Here is a 26021-nt window from a genome sequence, read left to right as displayed (position 1 = left end):
TGATACACAATCTGAGTCAAATTAAATATGTAATAGATTCAAAAGCAATGAAATCATCCTTCAGGAGAAAAATGAGTTTGAACTTTTTATTTTTATTTTTTATTAAAATCAATCAAAAACTAACTTTATTTCCACAGATGCTTTACTTTAAATCACTACTCATTTAAAAGCTAATAAGCATTTCTAATTTCTAAAACTTAAAAGGCCTGCTGTCTCCTTTAAAATAACTCATGGAAGGTAGGCGAGACCACATACCCACCTCGTAGTAGTACTGGAACGCTTGGGACTTATCCCCCTCGCTGTCATACAGCCCTCCCAGTTTAGACAGGGCCCTGGAGTCAGTGGGAACAACGCTGATCAGCTGCATCAACCATTCCATAGCTTGACTGGGATCTTCCATTAACTCGTATCTTAGACAATTTTAATTAAGGATAACATAATTTTTCTAAATTCATTGATCAAGAAGCAAACCTAAAGCCAACATTTCAATAAAAATGTTTCTTAGTCTATACTAATGTGCTATGTAACACTGTTTACTCCAGGTTTTCTTCAGAGATGAGGATGAAAAACGGGGTCTCACTGGAAACAGCACTTCTGTCCCTGTGTACACCTTGCTTTTCCTTCTGCTTCATCACTACCCACTAAGATCGCCACATTTCTACAAGAATTAACAGTGTGCTGTTTTATTCAACATCTTATCCAAAATTTGTTCTTAACAAAGACACGTGGATGCTGTGTTCAATTATTCACCCTCTCTTAACATGAGCAACATTTTAAAAGAATGGTTTCTGTGTACTTTCCGATGAGTTTTTTTCTAATTATAGTACAAGCCCAAGACAGCTTTTTGTAGCTCTGTGTCTTGTAAATCCTCTGCATACATTAAAATAATTTATTCATACCAATACTTACAGACTACTAATTATTTTGTATTAGCTACCTTAATGAAAATATTTCAATCCAAAATTTCACTGAAAAATAAGTCTTCTATTTTTAATGATGACAAACATGACACCACAAGAAAAACATAAAAATAAGGAAATGTATTCAAATAGCCTCAAACACATCAATTGTTTGTCTGGATCCAAACTGATCAGGAAGAAGACACCAGCAGGTCATAACAGTGACATCTCAGGAGAAAAGAACTCAACAAAACAAAAAAGGCTAAAAGAAATAACAAACACTATCTGCTCTACAACTAAAATTTTTTAGCCAAAAAATTTTATCTACCCTACCAGAAGAACAGGAGACAATATGTAAAACATTATTATTTCTGATTTTTTGGCACAATGAACAGGTTGTAGGATCTTAGTTTCCTGGCCAGGAATCAAATCCAGGGCCTGGCAGTGAGAGCATACAGTCCTAACCACTGGGCTACCACGGAGCTCCCTGAAGGATCTAATTTATGCTCAGTGAAGAGCTTGTGTGGACTTGATATGACACCCAATTACTTCAATTATTATTTCTAAAGATTAATAATAGCTGCCACTTCTAAATAATTCCTCCTATAACGCACATGACCCTTTAAAACAGGATCACTCAAATAATATTTTCATCACATATTAAACTGATAGCTAGATTTTAAAATATATCCCCATCAATTACTTCACTGGTTAAGTTTATCTAGTAAGTCACCAGCTGAGTGAATTAATGAAACCATTCTTAAGGAAGATACACATTTGCTATCTGGTAAAGGACTTGGGCGCTGTTTCTTAGGATTGCATGAAGTTTCAGGAAACAGTCCAAAGCTTCATCAAGCCGGTTTAGCTTCTTATAGGTAAGGCCTCGAAAAGAAGGAAAAGAAAAAACATAAATTATAAATACTAGCACTCGTAGTAATTTTCTCAAAGTAACAGAATGAATATTTAAACATGGTAAATATTCATCCAGAAAACAAAATAAAAATGAACACAATTTGTTAAAAAGGGAGAGAAGATAGGAAATTCCATTGATGTTTGGGAGACACCAAACATGCCCAAAGCTTTCATAATTTAAAATGGGGAGTGGGGCAGGAATGACAAATGGATAGAAAGGATATAACAAACAGTTCAGAAACGAGCTGGGTTACAGAATTCAGTCAGTGGGCATTTGAGGTTGAGGACAGCTAAGGAACAAGTCGTAAAAGTGGGAGGACAAGTGACCAAGTATGATGAAAAACCCAGAGTCCTCTCGAATTTTTCCTTTTTTTTGAATAAATTCATAATTTATTCAAAAAACAGAAAAAACAAAGCTATATAAGTATGAAAAGAAAACAGAAGAAAATGATTTTGTAATCTTGAGGTGGGGAAGGGCTTCATAAAGCAATAAACAAATAAGCTACAAGTTTTCAAAAGCCAAATATGACTACATAAAACACAGAAAAATTCCCTTTCACGAAAGAACTAATAAAGCTCCTTCAAGCAATGGACTAGGAGGCACATTTAAATGCATGAAGAAGCTAAAACAGGTGCCTGGTGAGCGACCTCCTGCCCCAAGGGCTCTACACTTGCCCTTCTTCTACCTACCCCTTCCTTCACATGCAGCTTCACTGTCTGCCTATGCCACTAAAACTGCTCATTCCTCCCTGCCAGCTCCTCTCACCCAGCCCCAACCCAGGAGGGTGGAATAAAAAGGGCAACTTTCCCATTTTACTCACCAATGTTATAAAGCGCTTCAGTGCAAGAACAGTCATTTCTTAGAGCCTCTTTATAGAACTCGGCTGCCTTCTCATAGTCTCCACTTGCAAAGACTGTATTCCCTTTATTAGTAAGAGCCGACGGATTATATCTGTCAGAGTTCACAGCTAAATCTGCATAGCTACTGGCTTGTGCAAATTCATTTTCCTAAATAAAGTATCAAACACACAAATTACCTGAAGCTCTTCACACCTTCTCTGACTCTTCTGAGATTACAGACATGATAAATGGACTTTCTGAAATTACAGATAGGAGAAATACACATTTTACATATCCTGGTCTTGCCAGATTCATCCTACAGAAGAGTTTTAATCATCAAGAAGTTTCTTATGAATGACTTCTCCACAGTCATGGTCTGAACACCCCACCACTCAGAAGTCAGTGGCTCGATCTCCTGTCACCATATGAGCTCCCCACGCCTACAACACCCAGACAGCTACCAAGGCACCAACTGCCCCCACCACCACCCTGGCTGCATGGCCCATGGATCCCTGCACCACCACAGTCCACGGCCTCCACTGTATCCCCAGTGTCACTCTGACACTGCCTGACAAGGACACGGCCGTCCTTCACCTGCCCTGTGCAGGCCTCTCACATAACCAGCAGGGAAGGTCCTCAGGGTCAGTTGAGGCATCAAGTGATGGCATGAAGGCCAAGCCCTTTCTCTCCCCTCCCTGCCCCTATAGGACCCCTACCTCCAGCCTGGGATCTCTGTTCTCCCGCACCGGCTCTCTGCTCTCAAGAATCCTGCTTCCCTTCGTGCCTCCCACCCATCAGAGTCATCACACTGTGAGCTTCTCCTCTCCTGTCTCCATCTGACTGGCACTCTGGCCTCCTCAATCCCCACCCTGCACTCTGTGCCCTACTTGCTCCCTGAACACACAGCTGCTGTCTTCATACCAGAGCTGGGCCTTCAACAACAGTCACTCTCACAGTTCTGGAGGCTGGAGGGCAAGGATCGAGGGGCCAGCAGGCCTGGTGTCTAACAAGGGCCATGTCCAGACCTGCAGGTGCCCACTTGCTGTGTCCTCAGAGGGCAGGGCTCTGGTCTCCTCTTCTAACAAAGGCACAAATCCCCTCACAGCCTTGGCTAAACCTAAGCCCCTAGCTCCAAATACCATCACATGGGGTGTGAGGGCTGCAAATATGAACCTGGGGGAGATGATCCTCCTATTCACGGCATCTATTATCAAAGCTTAAACCTCCAAGAGACAACCAGCCAAGTCCATCTCTCATCCTGACGTCCCAGCTGGGATCAGTTCCAAGGTCCTCATTCCAGGACAGCCCTTGCCCTCCTGTCCACAAAGCCAGTCCAGCACCCCTGGACCTCACCCTGGTGTCATGCTCCCCCAGCTCCTCCAGAGCCTCGCCTTGGCACCAGCACAAAAATACATGGCTCCAATACGTGCTTGTGAAAAGCAGAACTCACCAAGTAATACAGGAAAGAGAGGTTGGTTGCAGCTGCACTCTTCACTCTACTGTCCTTTTTTTCAAACATTTTTAAGGTCTCCACAGCCTAGAAATGAAAAATCTGCAAGTTGTTACCCTGATAACATGACAGCACTTAGACTGACGTAGGGGACAAGATTAGCGTACCTGGACAGAGGACCCGGAAAGGCCAGGGGTGGCTAGCGTGTTAAGGAGAACAGGTGACAGGTCAGGAAATCAGTGATTATCAGGACTTGTGAAAAAGGACAAACTAGAAGCAGTTAAAATTTCACAAAGGTCCCCTCACTTCAAGGCAAACAGATGGAGAAACAATGGAATCAGTGACAGACTTTATTTTCTTGGGCTCCAAAATCACTGCAGACAGTGACTGCAGCCATGAAATTAAAAGCTCCTTGGAAGAAAAGCTATGACATACCTAGACAGTGTATTAAAATGCAGAGACACTGCTTTGCCAACAAAAGTCCATATAGTCAAAGCTGTAGTTTTTCCTGTAGTTATGTATGGATATGAGAGTTGGACCATAAAGAAGGCTGAGCACCAAAGAACTGATGCTTTCAAACTCTGGTGTTGGAGAAGACTCTTGAGAGTCCCTTGGACTGCAAGGAGATCTAACCAGTCAATCCTAAAGGAAATCAACCCTGAATATTCACTGGAAGGACTGATGCTGAAGCTGAAGCTCCAATACTTTGGCCACCTGATGAGAAGAGCTGACTCATTGGAAAAGACGCTGATGCTGGGAAAGATTGAAGGCAGGAAGAGAAGGGGGAGACAAAGGATGAGATGGTTGGATGGCATCACTAACTCAGTGGACCCAAGTTTCAGCAAGCTCCAAGAGATAGTGAAGGACAGGGAAGCCTGGCATGCTGCAGTCCATCGGGTAGCAAAGAGTTGGACACAACTGAGCGACTGAACAACAACAAGAAATAGTGAAGTTATGAACACAACTGGTGGGTCCACAGACGATTAGATTTGGCTGAGGGAGCAATGACAGTGGTTCTGTGAACCTGTGATGTAGTCAGTGTTTACCTAAAGAAGACCATCTTCTCTAAGAGAACAATTAGAAAAGTCAGATAACTCACTAAAAATACTTTTGAGGGCACTGGAGAGCTACTGAGGCAACAGAATTTGAAGCCAAGATTCAACAAACACTGAGCCTAAATAAGCACAGTGAAAGAAAAGGCTGAGAAACATTCTTAAAACATGAGGGCCCTGTGGATGGAGGTGAAGAGAGGGACAGACATGATTGCAGCCCCAGGAAAGGAGACACAGCTGAACAGCCTCAAAAGTGGGATAGGAGCGATTCCGGAGCATTACAAAGTGACCTGCTGCAGATCCAAATGTGACTACACTCTGCAGCAAGAAGACTTTAAAGCATGTTCTTAACCCTCTGCAAGTTTGAGATGTCCCGACCAAGCAGGACACATGGGATATCAGACTTAGAAGAAATAACAAAAGTATTTAGAACCTCCAATATCCACTTAAAAACATGGACAGAATAAAAACATATTTCATATTTTAAGATTCTAAACTATAACATTCTGAAAAGACTACATAATAGTGAATAGTGATTAGTGAAGTCACTCAGTCGTGTCCAACTCTTTGTGACCCCATGGACTGTAGCCCACCAGACTCCTCCATCCATGGGATTCTCCAGGCAAGAATCCTGGAGTGGGTTGCCATTTCCTTCTCCAGGGGATCTTCCCGACCCAGGGATGGAACCCAGGTCTCCCACATTGCAGGCAGATGCTTTAACCTCTGAGCCACCAGGGAAGCCTGACTACATAATTAAATTCTAATAAAAGGAACATTCTCAGGTATTTTTGGCTCTGAAGTAGGCAGTTTTCAAAACGTTCTTTACATGTTTTATGAATGTATCCAACATTTGTTTTTACAAGTAAAATAATATAAATGTATTTATAAATGAAACTGATAAAAGTTAATAAAATTTAGTTGTAAATAGAAAAACAAATAATGAAAATAAACAGTGTTAGTTTGGGGTTTTTTATCCCCCCCAAGAAGAACTGTTGTGGCTATTCAGTTGCTAAGTCATGTCTGACTCTTTGTGGCCCCATGAACTGCAGCACACCAGGCTTCCTTGTCTTTCACTATCTCCTGCAGTTTGCTCAAACTCATGTCCATTCAGTTGGAGATGTCATCCAACCATCTCATCCTCTGTTTCCCCTTTCTCCTGCCCTCATTAGGAAAACAGGTAAATCTCTGTTTTGTTTTCTTTTCCTGGCTGATGCTGTCTGAAGCTACAGGCTTCAGCTTTCCTGAATGTGTCCATCTACCAACACTGGCCTTCACCCTGTCCATGTGCAGCTCTAATGGAGTTCTTTCTCTGAGATAAAGATGACCTCCCTAGCGGTCCACTGATTAGGACTCTGTGCTTCCACTGTTGGAGGCATGGCTCCATTCCTGATCAGGAACTAAAATCCCTGCAAGCTGCCTAGCATGGCCAAAAAGAGAAGGAAATAGGAGTAACAGGTCAAAATTAAAAACATAGCATTGTTAAAGGAAATTATGTTTAGAAATAAAAATATTACTCTACTTCATAATAATCACAGGTAATAGTATTCTAGAAAAGAGTTTCATAATATCGCTTTGATCATGAAATTCCATCTAAACACTTTTTTTTTTTTGCTGGTTTTATTCATGAAATGAGAGCAAGTACACAAGCTGAGCAGACCCAGGGAGATGGTGACAACCAGGGGATCCAGCAGAGTTCCATCTCACCCACTCCACCCAGGGTCCCCGCCCCGCGGCTAACTGTATTCAGACCTACCCAAACACTAGGCTGTCAGAGCGAGCAGGCCTGGGAGGTGAGGGGGGCAGTCCCTGTGCATCTAAACACTTTTTTAAAACTTACTTGATTAAAGTCCTTTTGTCTCAGGTATGTAATTGCTTTGTTTATTTCCAGGTCATTTGCCAGCTCTACATACTGAGAGGCTTTCACAACTTCAACACACCTATAAAATAAAGCATAAAAAAGGTTATTTTAGGGGACTTCCCAGGTGGTACAGTGGTTAAGACTATGCACTCCCAATGCAGGGGGCATGGGTTAGACATGGGTCAGGGAACTAGACCCTACATGCTACAACTAAGAGTTCATATGCCGCAGCTCAAGACCCCTTGTACCCAACTAAGACCTGGCGCAAAATAAATAGATACGTAATTTTTAAAAACATTGTAACTTTTAGAGTGTCCTTTGCTAATTTACCATATAATATGATTTGCTTGATAAGCAGAAATCACTATTTGCAATTATTTATTCATTTTTCTAATAACAAAATTTTAAATCAATAAAACACCATGTCCATCCAATCACAGTGAATTTCTTTCTTACCAGTCATAACCTACAGCAAAGGATGTTTCAATTACAGGAGCAATAAGTTTTGCAGCTGTCATGATATACTTTTCTGCCATGGCTTTTCTACATCAAAAAAACAAAACAGTTTTATTTAGAAATACGGTATAAAAAGTTTCAATTTACTCCTTAAAATATAAATTTATGCTACTGGAGAAGAGCAGAGAAACAGCTCTAGAAAGAATGAAGCAGCTGGGCAAAAGCAGAAATGTTGATCAGCTGTGGATGTGCCTGGTAGTGAAAGTAAAGTCTGATGCTGTAAAGAACAATATTGCATAGGAAGCTGGAATGTTACACCTATGAATCAAGGTAAATTGGATATGGTCAAGCAGGAGAGGGGAGAGTGAACACTGAGATCTTAGGAATCAGTGAACTAAAATGGATGAGAATGGGTGAATTTAATCAGTGACCATTATATCTACTATTGTGGGCAATAATTCTTTAGAAGAAATGGAGTAGCCCTCATAGTCAACGTAAGACTCCAAAATGCAATACTTGGGGGCAATCTCAAAAACAACAGAATCATCTCGGCTCGTTTTCAAGGCAAACCATTCAATATCACAGTAATCCAAGTCTATGCCCCAACCAGTAATGCTGAAGAAGCTGAAGTTGAATGGTTCTATGAAGACCTACAAGACCTTCTAGAATGAACACCAAAAAAAGATGTCCTTTTCATCATAGGGGACTGGAATGCAAAAGTAGGAAGTCAAGAGACACCTAGAGCAACAGGCAAGGTTGACCTTGAAGTACAAAAGGAAGCAGGGCAAAGGCTAACAGAGTTTTGCCAAGAAAATGCACTGGTCATAGCAAACATGCTCTTCCAACAACACAAGAGACGAGTCTAGACATGGACATCACCAGATGGTCAAATTATTTGCAGCCAAAGTTGGAGAAGCTATATACAGTCAGCAAAAGACCAGGAGCTGACTGTGGCTCAGATCATCAGCTCCTTACTGCAAAATTCAGGCTTAAATTGAAGAAAGTAGGGAAAACCTCTAGTTTATGACTTAAATCAAATCATTTATGATTATACAGTGGAGATAACAAACAGATTCAAGGGATTCGATTTGGTAGGAAGACTGCCTGAAGAACTATGGATGGAGGTTCATAACATTGTACAGGACGGGGTGACCAAAACTATCCCCAAGAAAAAGAAATGCAAAAAGGCAAAGCGGTTGTCTGAGGGGGCCTTACAAACAGCTGACAAAAGAAGAGAAATGAAAGGCAAAGAAGAAAGGGAAAGATATACCCATGTGAATGCAGCACTCCAAAGACTATCAAGGAGAAATAAGAAAGCCTTCTTAAGTGAAAAATCAAAGAAATAGATGAAAACAATAGAATGGGAAAGACCAAAGATCTCTTCAAGAAAACTGGAGATACTAGGGGACTATTTCATGCAAAAATGGGTACAATAAAGGACAGAAATGGCAAGGACCTAACAGAAGCAGAAGAGATAAAGAAGAGGTGACAAGAATACACAGAAGAACTACACAAAAAAGGTATTAATGACCAGGATAACCACAATGGTGTGGTCACTTGCCTAGAGCCAAACATCCTGGAGTGTGAAATCAAGTGGTCCTTAGGAAGCATTACTGTGAAGAAAGGTAGCAGAGGTGATAGAATTCCAGATGAGCAATTTTAAATTCTAAAAGATGATGCTGTTAAAGTGTTCACTCAATATGCCAGCACATTTGGAAAACTCAGCAGTCGCCACTGGACTGGAAAAGGTCAGTTTTCATTCCAAATCCAAAGACAGGCAATGCCAAAGAATGTTCAAATTACTGCACAATTGCTCTCATCTCACATGACAGTAAGACTATGCTCAAAATCCTTCAAACTAGGCTTCAGCAGTACATGAACCGAGAACTTCCAGATGTACAAGCTGGGTTTAGAAAAGGCAGATGAACCCGAGATCAAATCACCAACATCTGGTGGATCACAGAAAAAGCAAGAGAATTCAAAAAAAACATCTACTTCTGCTTCAGTGATTATGCTAAAGCCACTGACTGTATGGATCACAACAAACCATGGAAAATTCTTAGACATGGGAATACTAGACCTCCTTACCTGCCTCCAGAGAATCCTGTATGCAGGTCAAGAAGCAACAGAACAGCAGACTGGTTCCAAATCAGGAAAGGAGTACATCAGGGCTGTATATTGTCACCCTGCTTATTTAACTTATATGCAGAGTACATCATGAGAAATGCTGAGCTAGATGAAGCACAAGCTGGAATCAAGATTGCCAGGAGAAATATCAACAATCTCAGATATGCAGATAACACCACCCTTATGGCAGAAAGTGAAGAGGAACTAAAGAGCCTCCTGATGAAAGCCAAAGAGGAGAGTGAAAAAGCTGGCTTAAAACTCAACATTCAGAAAACTAAGATCATGGCATCTGGTGCCATCATTTCATAGCAAATAGATGGGGAAACAATGGAAACAGTGACAGACTTTATTTTTTTGGTCTCCAAAATCACTGCAGATGGTGATTGCAGCCATGAAATTAAAAGACACTTGTTCCTTGGAAAAAAAGCTAAGACTAACCTAGACAGCATATTAAAAAGCAGAGACATTACTTTATCAACAAAGGTCCACATAGTCAAGGCTATGGTTTCTCCAGTAGTCATGTATGGATGTGAGAGTTGGACCATAAAGAAAGCTGAGCACCAAAGAATTGATGCTTTTGAACTGTGGTGTTGGAGAAGACTCTTGAGAGTCCCTTGGACAGCAAGGAGATCCAACCAGTCCATCCTAAAGGAAATAAGTTCTGAATATTCATTGGAAGGACTGATGCTGAAGCTGAAACCAATACTTTTGGCCAACTGATGGGAAGAACTAACTCACTGGAAAAGAATCCGATGCTGAAAAAGATTGAAGGTGGGAGGAGAAGCGGCTGACAGAGGATGAGATGGTTGGATGGCATCATCAACTCAATGGACATGAGTTTGAGTAAGCTCCGGGAGTTGGTGATGGACAGGGAGGCCTGGCGTGCTTCAGTCCATGGGGTTGCAAAGAGTCGGACACAACTGAGCTGAACTGAACTGCTCCTTGGAAGAAAAGCTATAACAAGCATAGACAGTGTATTAAAAAGCAGAGATATCACTTTGCCAACAAAAGTCCATCTAGTCAAAGCTATGGTTTTTACAGTAATTGTGTACGGATGCTAGAGTAGGACCATAAAGAAGGCTGTGCACCAAGAATAGATGCTTTTGAACTGTGGTGTTGGAGAAGACTCGAGAGTCCCTTGGACTGCAAGAAGATCAAACCAGTCAATCCTAAAGGAAATCAACCCTGAATATTCATGGAAGGACTGAATGCTAAAGCTCCAATATCAAACCAGTCAATCCTAAAGGAAATCAACCCTGAATATTCATGGAAGGACTGAATGCTAAAGCTCCAATACTTTGGCCAGCCGATGCGAACAGCTGACTGACTGGAAAAGACCCTGATGCTAGGAAAGATTGAGAGGAGGAAAAGCAGGCGACAGAGAATGAGATGGTTGCATAGCATCACTGACTTAATGGACGCGAGTTTGAGCAGGCTCCAGGAGATGGTGAAGGACAGGGAAGCCTGGTGCTGCAGTTTACGGGGTCACAAAGAGTCGGACACGATCTAGCGACTGAACAACAACAATAACAACGAGCATAAACACTGTCTATGGGCAGCTATGTTAGCAATCTATTTACAAATCAGGTTGAAAACCACGACTGGGAAACGGGATTAGAAGGCCATGACAACCTGTGGGATCAGCAGTTCTTGGTCTGTGATGCCTCTGATGAAAGAAGAAAAGCAGGGAGTGGAAGGGGGAGGGAGGGACGCAGGGGACAGACACAGGACTCTGCAGCTGAAGCTCTGGGACCTGTACCGTCTGGGGAGGTGAAAGAGTGAAAACCACCACTGAAGAAGCTGTGGTAAATACTAGAACTGAACTGCTACATGTCTCTACAGAGCTGCCTAATCTTCACCTTTCATACAAATGGAGTCAGATTCATGTTTACTGTAGCATATGTATTTCATTCATTTTATGGCTAAATAATATTTCATTGTATGGATGGACCAGATATTTTTTATCCATTCATGTTGTGGACATTTGGGTTGCTTCCCTTCTTGGATGGCTGCTATGAACATTTGTTAAGTGACTGTGCAGATGTATGCTCTAATTTTAAGCATATTCATAACTGCTCATTGAAGCATTTTTATCATGGTTGCTTTAAAATTTATCAAATAATTCTAACATCTCTGTTATTTCAGTGTTGGCATCTATGGATTGTCTTTTTTTCACTGAGATCTTCCTGGTTCTTGGTTTGGTGAGTGATTACTGATCAAAACTTGGACATTTTGAGGAGTTCCCTAGCAACCTAGTCATTAGGGTTCTGGGTTTTCACTACCATGGTCTGGGTTCAATTCCTGGGTCAGGGAACTGAGATTTCCTGCAAGCTGAAGCACAGCCAAAAAAAAAAGAAAGAAAGAATTTTGACATTTTTGGTATATATATGATGATGGAATATTACCCAGCCATAAAAAAGCATGAAATAACATCATGCGCAGCAACACTAATGGACCTAGAGATGATCATACTAAGTCAAATATGCTGTTTATACGTGGAATCTAAAAAAATGATAAAATGGACTTATTTACAAAACAGACTCACAGGTATAGAAAACAAAAGGGAATGGGGAGTGTATACATATTAATACATAGACAGTAAATCAACTGTTTCAATAAAAAGTTAAAAACAAAATAATGTTCATTCAGGATCTTCAATACTACTTTCACCTTGATTTTAAGGATTTGGGAAGTGATGTATTTTAAAGAGGCAAATGCTTTTGTATTTTATTTGGAAAAAACTGATAGGTAGAAAATAAAAAGACTGAGTTTTATTGAAATCTTCTGTTTTAGCTGTCTTTCTTGACATCACTCCAGTAGGCGGAGAAGAGATATCACCTCATCACTTGCAGATTAAAGGGAGATGCCCACATTCTCCACAGCCTGCTCTGACCCTTATCTTGTCCTTTGGCTAAAAAAGCAGGCTTTTTTAAAAAATGCAGCCCCTGGCTTTCTGACTCCCTATTTCTTCAGCTCCCAGGCTTGGAAGCGTGAGGGGATCACTGCCAGGCCGCTCTTCAAGTCGCTAGGGCCCTTGCTCATTGGCTCTCGTCTCCACATTTCTTCTCATTTTGTTTTATATACAATTCCCAGGGTTTTTATTTGTACTTAGTGGGACGAACATGGAAAAGTACATCTACTCCATCTTCCCAAAAGGATAAGCTTAATTTTTACTGTTAAACTAACTCCTAAGGATTGAGGGCTCTCCACACACAGAGCTTCCCAGGTAGCTCTAGTGGTAAAAAAAAACCCACCTGCCAATGCAGGGCACCTAAGAGACATGGGTTAGATCCCTGGGTCAGGAAGATCCCCTGGAGAAGGGCATGGCAACCCACTCCAGTATTCTTGCCTGGAGAATCCCCACGGACAGAGGAACTTGGAGGGCTACAGTTAAGAGGGTCACATAGAGTCGGACACTACTGAAGCGACTTAGCATGCATGTATACATACAATGGAATATTATTCAGCCTTAAAAATGAAGGAAATCCTGTCACATGTTAAACACAGATGAAAAGCCAGTCACAAACGAACAAATACTGTGATTCCACTCAGATGAGGTCCCCAGAGCAGTGGATTTCATATAACAGACAGCAGAGTGGTGGCTGCCAGAGACTGGTGGGTAGGCAGGAGTTGGAGGTGGGGAGTTGTGCAGTGGGTACTGAGCTGCAGTGTGGAAGACGAAGACTTCTGAACACCAGTCACAAATCAATGTGAATGTTCCAATATTTAACACTATCTTTGAAAAGAATTATTATCTACCATGGTTGAGATAAATTTTACATTATGTGTATTTTACCACAATTTAAAAAAACTGAGCCCTCTCTCATACAATATAATTCCTAAGATGCCCGATGCATACTCAATATTAGAATGTTCAAGCCATACTCGACAGAGACTAGGTACCATACTGGAGAAAGGAAGAAAAGATATAAAGAGAAAGAATTTTGTCTTTGGGAGCTACAATTTAATTGGGCAGGATAAAAATGCACAGAGATATGTTTAAACAAAGATAATATGAACAAAGTCCTAATATTGCACCAGATGCAGAGGGAAAGCAAACTACAGAGAAACTGAGTAAAAATAACTGGGATTAACATGAGGACTGAGATTAGTTTGAAGGAGAAAACAGAATTCAGTAAAGACAGAAATGATGAAACAGCACTATTCTAGAAATATAGTGAACACAAGTTTTGAAAGGAATAATCAGAATGCACATTCAAGTCTCTTAGAGAAGGTAAGACCACATTTAATCGTTAAGTGCCCAAAATATTACCTTTCACGTTCCATTTGTCTCAGATGATCATTTTTTATAGCTTCAATCACTAAATTAGTATGTGGGTCATCCTGGGGGAAAAGTGAGGGAATCAGAAGTAAACACTGAGAACTGGGTGGCTAATCAGCCTCAGCACTAGGCCACTGTACACAGTGGAGAGTGAGTGAGTCTTTCTGAACTGTTTTCCTCGTGTAAAGCAGAACTTTCTCTTTCTTCTGATGACCTGTCATACTCTTCACTGAACTAATGCAGATTCTAGCAGCTGACACAAGGTCAGGCTGGAAAGCATAGGACCAAGAATATGGAAGCCATGGTTGTCAGTACAAACAGGTGAAATCCTAAGTCACATGTAATTGCTTTAATGACATCAGTGACTTAGTATGACCCTACATTGACCTCTACTTCCTATTAAAGACACGGATGATTTCTTTCACAATATACATTTTTTCTCAATATGAAAGTTATATATGATAATTAACATCTACCCAGCACTTACTATGTTCCAGGATTAAGCATTTCACATACACTCCCTCATTCGATCCTCACAACCCTATACAGCAGGCTGTTGTAATTAGTGCTATTTTAAATACAAAGGACAAGGAGAATAAATACTGAGAAGTGGAGCCAACCACCACACTGCCATTCCCTTGTAATCCATCAAGAAAATCTGCCAGGTTGCTATTATGAAATCAACGTTACTATACCATCATGATCTATCAACATGGACAATTTCACATGATTTGACTACACATAAGATAACATTAAGGAATGATAATTTTTCATAAGATGCTCCCTTTTGTTTTTTGAGTAAAATTGTGCAGTCTGTTTAAATCATAATCTCCAGCCCTATTTCAATAGTTCCGTTGTCAACCTAATCTAAATAACATGAAAATGAAAAAACAAATTAATACAGGACTGGCAGAAACCTGAAGAGTCATCCATCCCAACTTCATCACTTCTGGAGACAGAGAAGCACAGAGAAGCACAGCTGGCTATGTAAGAGTCTTCTTCATACTCACGCTTGGCGAAATGTATTTATCATCTTCATCAATTTCTAGTGGAACAGCAATCAGTTTTTGGAATGACTTCTTCATTTTTTCTCGATCTCCAATGGCAAAGTAACTAAGAATCAGATTGAAGCCTGCCTTCAGATTTGGAGCCATACTCATGATGTGCTCAAAAGAAGAGATGGCGTCCGAATACTGCCCAGTTTTAATAAATGTGACTCCAATGTTCTGCATAATTTTAATCCTGAAAAAAAAATGGACTCCCTTTAAAAATTTGAACTCCCCAGCTGGCAATCAAGTTATTCCACAAATAATTTCCTCCTTTTCTTTGCCATGTTACTTCTTGTTTTGTTAAAGATTTACTGAGGTTTATTTTACACATTATAAAATTCACTTGCTTTAAGTATGTGATTCAGTACCTATTGCTGTACTAACATAGATGTGAAACCACAATCACACTCTAAGTCATTTCTATTTCCCTAGAAAGAACACCTGTGCCCACCTGCAATCACTCCTCAATCTAGCCTCCAGCCCCAGGCAAACGCTAATTTCCCTTCTGTCTCTCTGGACTGGACTTGCCTTTCTAGACATTGCATATGAAAGGAGTTATACAACATGGGACAGTGGAGCCTGGTGGGCTGCCATCTATGCGGTCGCACAGAATCAGACACGACCAAAGCGACTAAGCAGAAGCAGCAGCATACAACATGTGATACCCTGTACCTTCATTCAATTAGCATAATTTTTGAGGTTCCTCCATATCACAGCATATAAGAGGATGCCATTCCTTTTTCATTGCTGAATAGTATTCTACACTGCAGCTATACCACCTTCCATCCATTGACTATGTGATAGATACTTGGACTGCTTCTACTTTTTGGATATTATAATAATGCTGCTACAAACACTCATGTACAATCCTTTGTGACGATACATGTTTTCGTTTCTCTTGGTTATATACCTAACAGTGGAATTGGTCATATAGTAAATTTGCATTTAATTTTTTAAAAAAACCTTATTATTTTCCAAAGTGTCTGTGCTATTTTATATCCCCAGTGCATAAGGACTCTCATTTCTCTGCATCTTCCTCAGCACTGACCACTGTCTGTATTTGATGACAGCTATTCTACCTTATTTCCAACCACTCCTTAATATAATCCCATTTCAACTAAATCCCTTTATTCATAATTCTCTGACCATCAGACCATAGTGTTTCCCAGCCTTTTCTCAGTGTCCTTTTGTCTGGAATGCCATCTCTGTCTTCACTTCAGTAACCAACTCAAGTGTACCTCCTTCACTGAGCCTTTCCTGACAATTCCTGTTCTCAGTAATTATTCCTGCAACTTAAGAAATATCAATAACCTCAGATATGCAGATGACACCACCCTTATGGCAGAAAGTGAAGAGGAACTAAAGAGCCTCTTGATGAAAGCAAAAGAGGAGAGTGAAAAAGTTGGCTTAAAGCTCAACATTTGGAAAACTAAGATCATGGCATCCGGTCCCATCACTTCATGGCAAATAGATGGGGAAACAGTGGAAATAGTGGCTGACTTTATTTTTCTGGGCTCCAAAATCACTGCAGATGGTGACTTCAGCCAATAAATTAAAAGATGCTTACTCCTTGGAAGGAAAGTTATGACCAACCTAGACAGCGTATTAAAAAGCAGAAACATTACTTTGTCAACAAAGGTTCAGCTAGTCAAGGTTATGGCTTTTCCAGTGGTCATGTATGGATGTAAGAGTTGGACTATAAAGAAAGCTGAGCACAGAAGAATTGATGCTTTTGAACTGTGGTGTTGGAGAAGACTCTTGAGAGTCCCTTGACTGCAAGGAGATCCAACCAGTCCATCCTAAAGGAGATCAGTCATGGGTGTTCACTGGAAGGACTGATGCTGAAGCTGAAACTCCAATACTTTGGCCACCTGATGCGAAGAGCTGACTCACTGGAAAAGACCCTGATTCTGGGAAAGATTGAGGGCAGGAGAAGGGGACGACAGAGGATGAGATGGTTGGATGGCATCACTGACTCAATGGACATGGGTTTGGGTGGACTGCGGGAGCTGGTGATGGACAGGGAGGCCTGGTGTGCTGTGGTTCATGGGGTCATAAACAGTCAGACACGACTGAGCGACTGAACTGAACTGAATTACCATACTACCTCTTGACTGTGGATTGTTAAGTACTTACCATATACTATATAATACTATCTTTTTCTAAAATGTTTAAATTCTTGGTCTCACCTGGGATAAAAGTACCTCAAGAGCACTATGTTCTATAAGTTAGATAACTGCTGATGATAGTGAGATATCTTGCATAATTCGAAAACAAATGTTTGCGAAAAGTGGCATTTACAAATAAATTAACTTTCTCAAGGGAACTGCACTGTGCCCAGGAGAAATTATGAACAGTAAATATCCTTAGTTATTACCAGACTAAGATAACTTACTGTTTCTGCTCTTAAAATATTATAATAGGAAATACCCCAGCACCTCCCCTGCCCACCTCTTCTAAGAGTCAACAGTAACCCTTCCTTCACTATTTCCTTCTCAAGCTCCGGTAAGAATGTAAGGAATTAAGTATCCAGTCTCGCACTCTGGAGTCTGCTATGTTCTAAACAACTGCTGTCTGATTTGGTGTATTACAGTGCTAATGGCCTGGAGGGTTATTTCCTATATAGGCCCATTAGCTTAGTTTTATTCCAACTGATCACATATCATGCCTTTAACCTTTAGCTTCCATCATACAAATGCATGCAAGGGTCAGACCAAAATACTACAGCTATAAGAAAAATCTAACACCTCTCATGTACACATACCACAAAGCACTTAGTCCACTGGCAACACGTCAGAAGAGTGACTTTGTTTCTGAAGAATGACAAATTTTACAAACTTACCTCATTTCTTTATGGACACTTGGAATTTGATCTAAGGCCATTCGGTAGAATTTAATGGCTTTGGAATAATTTCTTTGCTTTAAATAAATATTTCCCATATTCACTTTCAACCGTCCTAATTTAAAATAAAATTAATGAATATATAATATCCGATTTCTTTTACTTTTTCTATGAGACCAAAAAGTATACAGTATAAATGCTAAATATAAACAACAATCTCTTGTGGATAAAGTCTACAAGGGAAAGCATGTTCCATAGGGTTGCTATGGCTAATTCTACTTATGATACAGAACACAGTCTTCATTTACTATTAGGCAATATGTCTCATACCAACTATTTTTTTTCATTTGTATTTGTGTGAATTTTCATATCCTTTAAGCAGGACACTATAAATTTAACTTGCTTAGAGCACAGATCATTTCATAAGAATAACTGAGGAAACTGTAAATTAACACTATAAAAGAACTATACTTATCAGAAAAACTAACTACACACACCTACCTGCATTGCTAAACATCTTATTTTTCACTATAACTTGATACGTGTTTAGTGCTTCAGCATACATCTCATTAGCTGAATACTGACTGGCCAAGTTGAAAAGAACCTAAGGAAAAAATATTGCAAAGAAATATATAATGATCATCTTAGGTCCCTTTTGCCTATCTTTCTAGAGATTAAAATACTATAACAATGTTAGTTGCCTCTATCAAGACTCCCAAACCATTAAGAAATGAAGTCCACAGAGAGCATCTTGCATTCCAGCATGAACCAGAACATTAGGACAGGTGGAGCTATCCTCTAAATTCCACCTAATTTCCATGTATTCTTTCTAGTCAATGGATTTGCTATCCTTTAATCTCAGGAAGACCCACAAAGAGTATATGTGTATTGTTAGTATTGCTGGTTATAAAAAGAGTAAGGAAGATAGTGGACCAAATTCTCTTAGAAAACATAAACATTATGTGGAAATATCTTAAACCTTAATTTGTAGAGTATTGCTGCTCTATATGCAAATTTATAATTTAAATAATTGGGCCATAGTAAAGTATGTTCCTAGAGGAAAAAGACGATCATTATAAATTATTCCCAAATCTAAAGATTCCATGGAATCTAAAAATATTAACTATAAACAGTAAACATCTAAATTCTTCTTCCTCTAAGTTTCAATGTCCTTTTTTCCACTTGTTTAGCATATGAAAACTTCTCCTACTGAAAATACATCCTTTTAAACATCAGTATATATATGAAAGAAGTGTCTTTTCAGAATTGAATAAATTTTGCTAGAAACTAGCCGATTTGTTTTTTTTCCCTACTATCCTCACAGAACACTGTCTTATTAATCTAGTTTGAAGCTCTCTAACATCACAGACACACGTTCAAATCTTATTATCTATGTTGTTGACAGATGTTCACTAGACTTATTGTGATCATTTCATAATATATACAAATATCAAGTTGAATACCTGAAATTAACAGAGCATTGAATCACAATTATACCTCAAAACAAAACAAAATAAAAGGAATCTTGTCAAGGTAAGCACACTGAATAGAGCCCAAATATTAGTAATCTTCAAGAGTCCTTAGCTGGAAGGTTTACTAGTATTTACTGATTAAAAATGACTAAATTAAAGAAGATCACAAAGATGAGAGTGGTCCCATTAACTGAAGAGTATTATTAACCTAATTCTAGGCACCTTAAGTCCAGTAAAGCTTAAGGAACAAGAGAAAACAACAAAGAAAAAAAGACTTCTGGAATCTATAATTCTCACCAAAATATCCGTATTCAACAGGCACTTTGTACTTACTGAGTAAGTTAAATCCAAGTTGATGTTCTCTGGCCTTGTAACTTGTTCTCGTTGCCTCACCAGGACTCTCTCCTTTCTGCCTGCATCTTTTGCCTTTTCCAAGGCCTGAAACCAAGTGTACATGGTGTCAACTCCTTCACAAACTCACATAGTTCTTGGTGCATCAGAGGCGCCTGTAGCTGCATTACCCCTACTTCCTGGGTGCTCTGAGCACTCCTACTATAACTCCCCTCTTGTCTGTCTAACCGTGAGCTCTCATCCCTCATGCAAAGTCCATGTGTCTTCTCTGGGAAAGAAGGGGAAGCACAGGGTAGGGGCTAATACCTGGACCATACCTGCCCACACTGAGTTTCTCATCACCTACCACCTTTAGGTCTAACCATGCCTACCTACATGTCTGACCTACCACCGTTAGGGCTTCTCTGGTGGCCCAGCCAATAAAGAATCTGCCTACAATGCAGGAGACCTGAGTTCAATCCCTGGGTTGGGAAGATCCCCTGGAGGAGGAAATGGCAACCCACTTCAGTATTCTTGCCTGGAGAATTCCATGGATAGAGAAGCCTGGCAGGCTATAGTCCATGGGGTCACAAAGAATCTGACATAACTGAGCGACTAAAACTTTCACTGCATGCCTCTCTACTTCTTTTTTCCTTTCAGCTCTTGAATCTTTGGTGTTTTAATTCAATCTCATAAGAAAGGAATTAGGTGAGTTTGTTTGGTTTCTGAGATGCTCAAAGCATAGATAAGCCACGGACAACTGCTACCTAATAGGACAACAGATCCTCAGTTTCACTAAGATCTTACTCAGAACATTAAGAACCTTTAACTGATTTCCATGGAGAGACTGATCAGTCCCATTAATGCCTTAATCTGATAATTAAGTCACAGAAACTGTATTTATGTGGTGTGATGATCAAAGTAATGTGAACAAGGACCTAAGAGAAAAAAAATTAATTAAAAAAAAAGCCACAGAGTTGGATTCCCAAAGAGCAAACCAAGAGTTTGCGGTTTTACTTAGGACAAAATATTTTAGGGCAGTGAGGCTTAAATAATAAAAAAAAAGCCCTTAGTACTTTTTTTATGGATCACAGTAGCTCTGCCTTCAGCAGGCTGTGCATCAATCCAGTAATCCACCAGGCTGAAAAATTTAGTCAACTGATACATCAGAATTTTCTCCCCTCCTTAAATGACCAATGAGAAAAATTACAAAACCAGCCAACTGTTTTTGACATCAGAGTTTATGAAGCAGAGTTAAAACTGTAGGCTCTCAAAATAATTATTTCAGTGAAAACTCCAAGGCCAGTCCACAGCAAAATGAAAATATTTATCTAGCTGTGTGCATGTATGGGTGCATACACAAAAGTAGACACATACTCACACACTTCATGATCTTGAATCTTAATCAGTTTATGGACTTACCAATTTTAAGTCTCCACAACTGTTAGCAATACAGCTTTCTTCTACCAACTCATTTACTTTCTTCTCTAATTGTCTGATCTTTTCTTCTGGACTGTTAAAGAAAAAACCAAGTATATTCTGAATCATTCCATCACTAATAGTATATATTAAATTTAACTTACTTTTAACATAATCCATCATGTGCTGATTAACTTTAAAAGTAGGTCACAGATAAGACAAATACATAAATGGCAATGAACAATAAATGTACCACTGTTTTTAATAACTACAGTATATATTCATAATAATGGTAAATATAGCTAACATTTTTTCAGTATAAGTGTAATTTAATTTTGAGCTAAATGCTTTACCTAATTATGTCACTTAATCTTCATAAAAATATTTGATACAATTATTATCATTATTTCATTTAACTGACAGGGAAACAGGTTTACAAAGTTAAGTACTGGCAGTCCAGTGGTTAGGACTCTGCACACTTCCACTGCAGGAGGCTCAGGTTCAATCTATGGTTGGGGAACTGAGATCCCACAAGTGGTGTTCAGTTGAGCTCAGTTCAGTTCAGTCGCTCAGTCGTGTCCGACTCTTTGCAAACCCATGAATTGCAGCACGCCAGGCCTCCCTGTCCATCACCAATTCCCGGAGTTCACCCAAACTCACGTCCATCGAGTCAGTGATGTCATCCAGCCATCTCATCCTCTGTTGTCCCATTTTCCTCCTGCCCCTAATCCCTCTCCCAGCATCAGAGTCTTTTTCAATGAGTCAGCTCTTCGCGTGAGGTGGTCAAAGTACTGGAGTTTCAGCTTTAGCATCATTCCTTCCAAAGAACACCCAGGACTGATCTCCTTTAGAATGGACTGGTTGGATATCCTTTAAGTCAGCAAAAACAAGACTGGGAGCTGACTGTGGCTCAGATCATGAACTCCATATTGCCAAATTCAGACTTGAATTGAAAAAAGTAGGGAAAACCACTAGACCATTCAGGTATGACCTAAATCAAATCCCTTATGATTATACAGTAGAAGTGAGAAATAGATTTAAGGGACTAGATCTGATAGATAGAGTGCCTGATGAACTATGGAATGAGGTTCGTGACACTGTACAGGAGACAGGGATCAAGACTATCCCCATGGAAAAGAAATGCAAAAAAGCAAAATGGTTGTCTGGGGAGGCCTTACAAATAGCTGTGAAAAGAAGAGAAGTGGAAAGCAAAGGAGAAAAGGAAAGATATAAGCATCTGAATGCAGAGTTCCAAGGAATAGTAAGAAGAGATAAGAAAGCCTTCCTCAGTGATCAATGCAAAGAAATAGAAGAAAACAACAGAATGGGAAAGACTAGAGATCTCTTCAAGAAAATTAGAGATACCAAGGGAATACTTCATGCAAAGATGGGCTCGATAAAGGACAGAAATGGTATGGACCTAACAGAAGCAGTAGATATTAAGAAGAGGTGGCAAGAATACACAGAAGAACTGTATAAAAAAGATCTTCATGACCAAGATAATCACAATGGTGTGATCACTCACCTAGAGCCAGACATCCTGGAATGTGAAGTCAAGTGGGCCTTAGAAAGCATCACTACGAACAAAGCTGGTGGAGGTGATGGAATTCCAGTGGAGCTATTTCAAATCCTGGAAGAGGATGCTGTGAAAGTACTGCACTCAATATGCCAGCAAATTTGGAAAACTCAGCAGTGGCCACAGGACTAGAAAAGGTCAGTTTTCATTCCAATACCAAAGAAAGGCAATGCCAAAGAATGCTCAAACTACCACACAATTGCACTCATCTCACACGCTAGTAAAGTAATGCTCAAAATTCTCCAAGCCAGGCTTCAGCAATACGTGAACCATGAACTTCCAGATGTTCAAGCTGCTTTTAGAAAAGGCAGAGGAACCAGAGATCAAATTGCCAACATCCGCTGGATCATCAAAAAAGGAAGAGAGTTCCAGAAAAACATCTATTTCTGCTTTATTGACTATGCCAAAGCCTTTGACTGTGTATCACAACAAACTGTGGAAAATTCTAAAGGAGATGGGAATACCAGACCACCTGACCTGCCTCTTGAGAAACCTATATGCAGGTCAGGAAGCAACAGTTAGAACTGGACATGGAACAACAGACTGGTTCCAAATAGGAAAAGGAGTACGTCAAGGCTGTATATTGTCACCCTGCTTATTTAACTTATATGCAGAGTACATCATGAGAAATGCTGGGCTGAAGAAGCACAAGCTGGAATCAAGATTGCTGGAAGAAATATCAATAACCTCAGATATGCAGATGATACCACCCTTATGGCAGAAAGTGAAGAGGAACTAAAAAGCCTCTTGATGGAAGTGAAAGAGGAGTTGTGAAAAAGGAGATGAAGAGGAGATGTGAAAAAGGAGATAAAGAGGAGAGTGAAAAAGTTGGCTTAAAGCTCAACATTCAGAAAACTAAGATCATGGCATCTGGTCCCATCACTTCATGGGAAACTGATGGGGAAACAGTGGAATCAGTGTCAGACTTTATTTTGGGGGGCTCCAAAATCACTGCAGATGGTGATTGCAGCCAAGAAATTAAAAGATGCTTACTCCTTGGAAGGAAAGTTATGACCAACCTAGATAGCATATTAAAAAGCAGAGATATTACTTTACCAACAAGTGATGTGGAGAGGCCCAAAAAAAGAAACAAAGAAAGCTAAGTATTATGCCTGATATCATACAGCTGGTAAGTTACAGAGCCAAGGTTTGAACACAAATAAGGTAACTCTAGAGCCCATGATATCATATTGTTAATACCATACCTGAAGGGAAGTGGAGCCTATGGCAAATGAAAACTTTATCAATGGTGGAATAACTGAAGCCCCCACAAAAGAGAGAAAAATTATTATGATTTACTACCAAATAGATACCAGAGTTGTTTTTTTTTGGCCAAGGAGCACAGCTTGTGGGATAACCAATGGTGGAACCCAGATCACATTAGTAAGAGCCCGGAGTCCTAATCAGTGGACCACAACAGGCAACTCCCCACCGAGACTTCTAACAAGGTAAAGAAGTTTAAAAAATCTTGACTCCATCAGCAGCACACGAAGTATCCCCAAACCAATCACATTTTAAACTAGCATCAGTGTTGTTTCATTACCACTTTCGTCCAACAAAGTACCACAACACTCTGTATGTACATCACTGCCTAAACAAACTTCTACTACAAATACGTCAGAATAAACATCAATTCTCCTAATTCTCTTCAAACGGACTTTTAAAAAGAATACAGGAACAAATTAGGTCTATAAAATCATATTTTTCAGTAAAACCTGGGATTAAGGCAACAAATTTTATTATAGAGATCTGCAAAATTCTGAGTAAATGAATACAATAGATGGTGGCTTTGTAAAAGTTATAGAGTTCAGAATTTAAGTACAGAATTCTATTTTCAAGTTGTCTGAAACACTCTAACAAATGTCTTTAAACAGTACTTACAGAGTGTTACTTTTAAGCCTAAAATGTCAATATAAAAATTTAAAGCTAAAAATCTGTAAGAGAACTCCATGAAGACAGTAGCAGTAACCGCCCCATCCCCACCAGATGCCAGGGGAATGAACCCTGTGTGCAGACCCTGCAGGACGCCCCCACAGGTACCTGCACCCGCCCGCCACCCTGTGCTCAGAAGCCAGGCTACAGAAGAGTCTCCCTCCCCAGCCAATCATCTGGTTCCATCAGACACCTGTGCTGAGACTCTGGCCAATAAGAAACAAAGACACGTCTGCCCGGGGCAGATGTCTCCCAGAAAGGCCTTTGCTTCTCAAAGGGGACCCGAGACTGGCATCTTCTGAGTCTAGGTGTTAACGACTACATGAAGGTTCCAGACTCCCATGACCCTCTTGGAATCATGAGGACAGGAAGTCCTTGAGAAAAGCCAAGAGTGAGCACACTGTGAGCACTGGCTACTGTTATTTGTAAAATGTATAGATTCACAGTGCTCAGGTATCAGTACATGCTACACAGCTGAATTTATGCCGTAGCTTTTAGCTATTCTCTAGTAGCATGAAACTAATACTATAAAAAATTAAATTCTTCAATATAAATGTAACAAACATACATTTTCTTCATTTTTTTTTCTTTGAAGTATGCTTTTAAAATAAGAATATCTATTACACACACAACCACATTTGGCCTTCAAGAGAATCAATACTGGCACCCATAAAAATGAGACATGACTTCAATGTGCTCCAGTAAAACTGCACAGATACATGGGGCTGCCTTTCTTAGACGTGAGTCTCTTCCTAGACGCTAGGACAATGCTTTGATTACTATTCTGCTGACACAAACTTTCAAAATACGTAAGGATTATGTATTTGAGAAGTAAAAACCGAAGACATGCAACCACCACAGGAAAGCAGCACAGGACTTGCATACCTGTCTTCACTCCTGGCCTCCAGGGGTGGTGCCGGGCCCCACGACTGTCCAAGGGGGTCAAACGCAGAGCCTGGGACACAGCAGTCAAGAGGGCTCATTCAATGTGCATCCACACAATCGGAGGAACTGTGAAACCCTGCACACGCTGTCTAATTCACCTATTTATTAAATGGAATGGACCTTTTTTATGCTTACATGAGTATTCTTTATATCGAGAAATTGGTAAGATTTTTAACATACATAAAACCATGTAAATAAAACTGCATTACCATGTAAAAACAAAAATAACTACTCAGTACTTATTTCTCCCCACAGTAACCTATCTCTGTTATGAATTCTAAACTGTCAATCATGGGATTAATAACCTGGTATTGGCTTTTTAATCTTCATTATTGGTATCATAAACATTAATTTTGTCACAGAAGTTTTATTTTAAAATTATTACTTAACTTATCATCCATTTAAATACTATTTTCACCTTTGATTCTTTAGCTCTAACTCACAGACAAATTTTCAGTGTGCAGCGTGGCATGATCTGACATGACATGCAGTGTGACTACACCTCAACTGGGACGCAGAACACTCCCACAACCCTTTTCCTTTCCTGACCCTAACCCTAAAATAATCAATGACATGTTAA

The 26021-nt window shown here is 39.9% G+C and overlaps 1 protein-coding gene across 3 annotated transcripts in view; it reads right to left on the bottom strand.

Moving 5' to 3' along the window:
- IFT88 (intraflagellar transport 88) overlaps window positions 1-26021 on the bottom strand; it is a 60506-nt gene that overhangs the window by 15884 nt on the left and 18601 nt on the right. For 2 of the 3 annotated variants that reach the window (XM_018056540.1, XM_018056538.1), the window contains 13 exons: window positions 25382-25451; window positions 20992-21082; window positions 19573-19677; window positions 18269-18371; window positions 17768-17882; window positions 14887-15118; window positions 13868-13938; window positions 7468-7554; window positions 6991-7090; window positions 4102-4188; window positions 2633-2819; window positions 1673-1781; window positions 260-410 (listed from right to left, as the gene is read on the bottom strand). In XM_018056540.1, coding sequence (XP_017912029.1) covers window positions 260-410; window positions 1673-1781; window positions 2633-2819; window positions 4102-4188; window positions 6991-7090; window positions 7468-7554; window positions 13868-13938; window positions 14887-15118; window positions 17768-17882; window positions 18269-18371; window positions 19573-19677; window positions 20992-21082; window positions 25382-25451 — 1508 coding nt within the window. The remainder of the gene's footprint in view (window positions 1-259; window positions 411-1672; window positions 1782-2632; window positions 2820-4101; window positions 4189-6990; window positions 7091-7467; window positions 7555-13867; window positions 13939-14886; window positions 15119-17767; window positions 17883-18268; window positions 18372-19572; window positions 19678-20991; window positions 21083-25381; window positions 25452-26021) is intronic. The other variant, XM_018056539.1, reaches the window with a different exon arrangement.

The sequence above is a fragment of the Capra hircus genome, chromosome 12, assembly GCF_001704415.2.
Source record: "Capra hircus breed San Clemente chromosome 12, ASM170441v1, whole genome shotgun sequence".
NCBI lineage: Eukaryota > Metazoa > Chordata > Mammalia > Artiodactyla > Bovidae > Capra > Capra hircus.
This window is presented reverse-complemented; position numbering and strand designations above follow the sequence as displayed.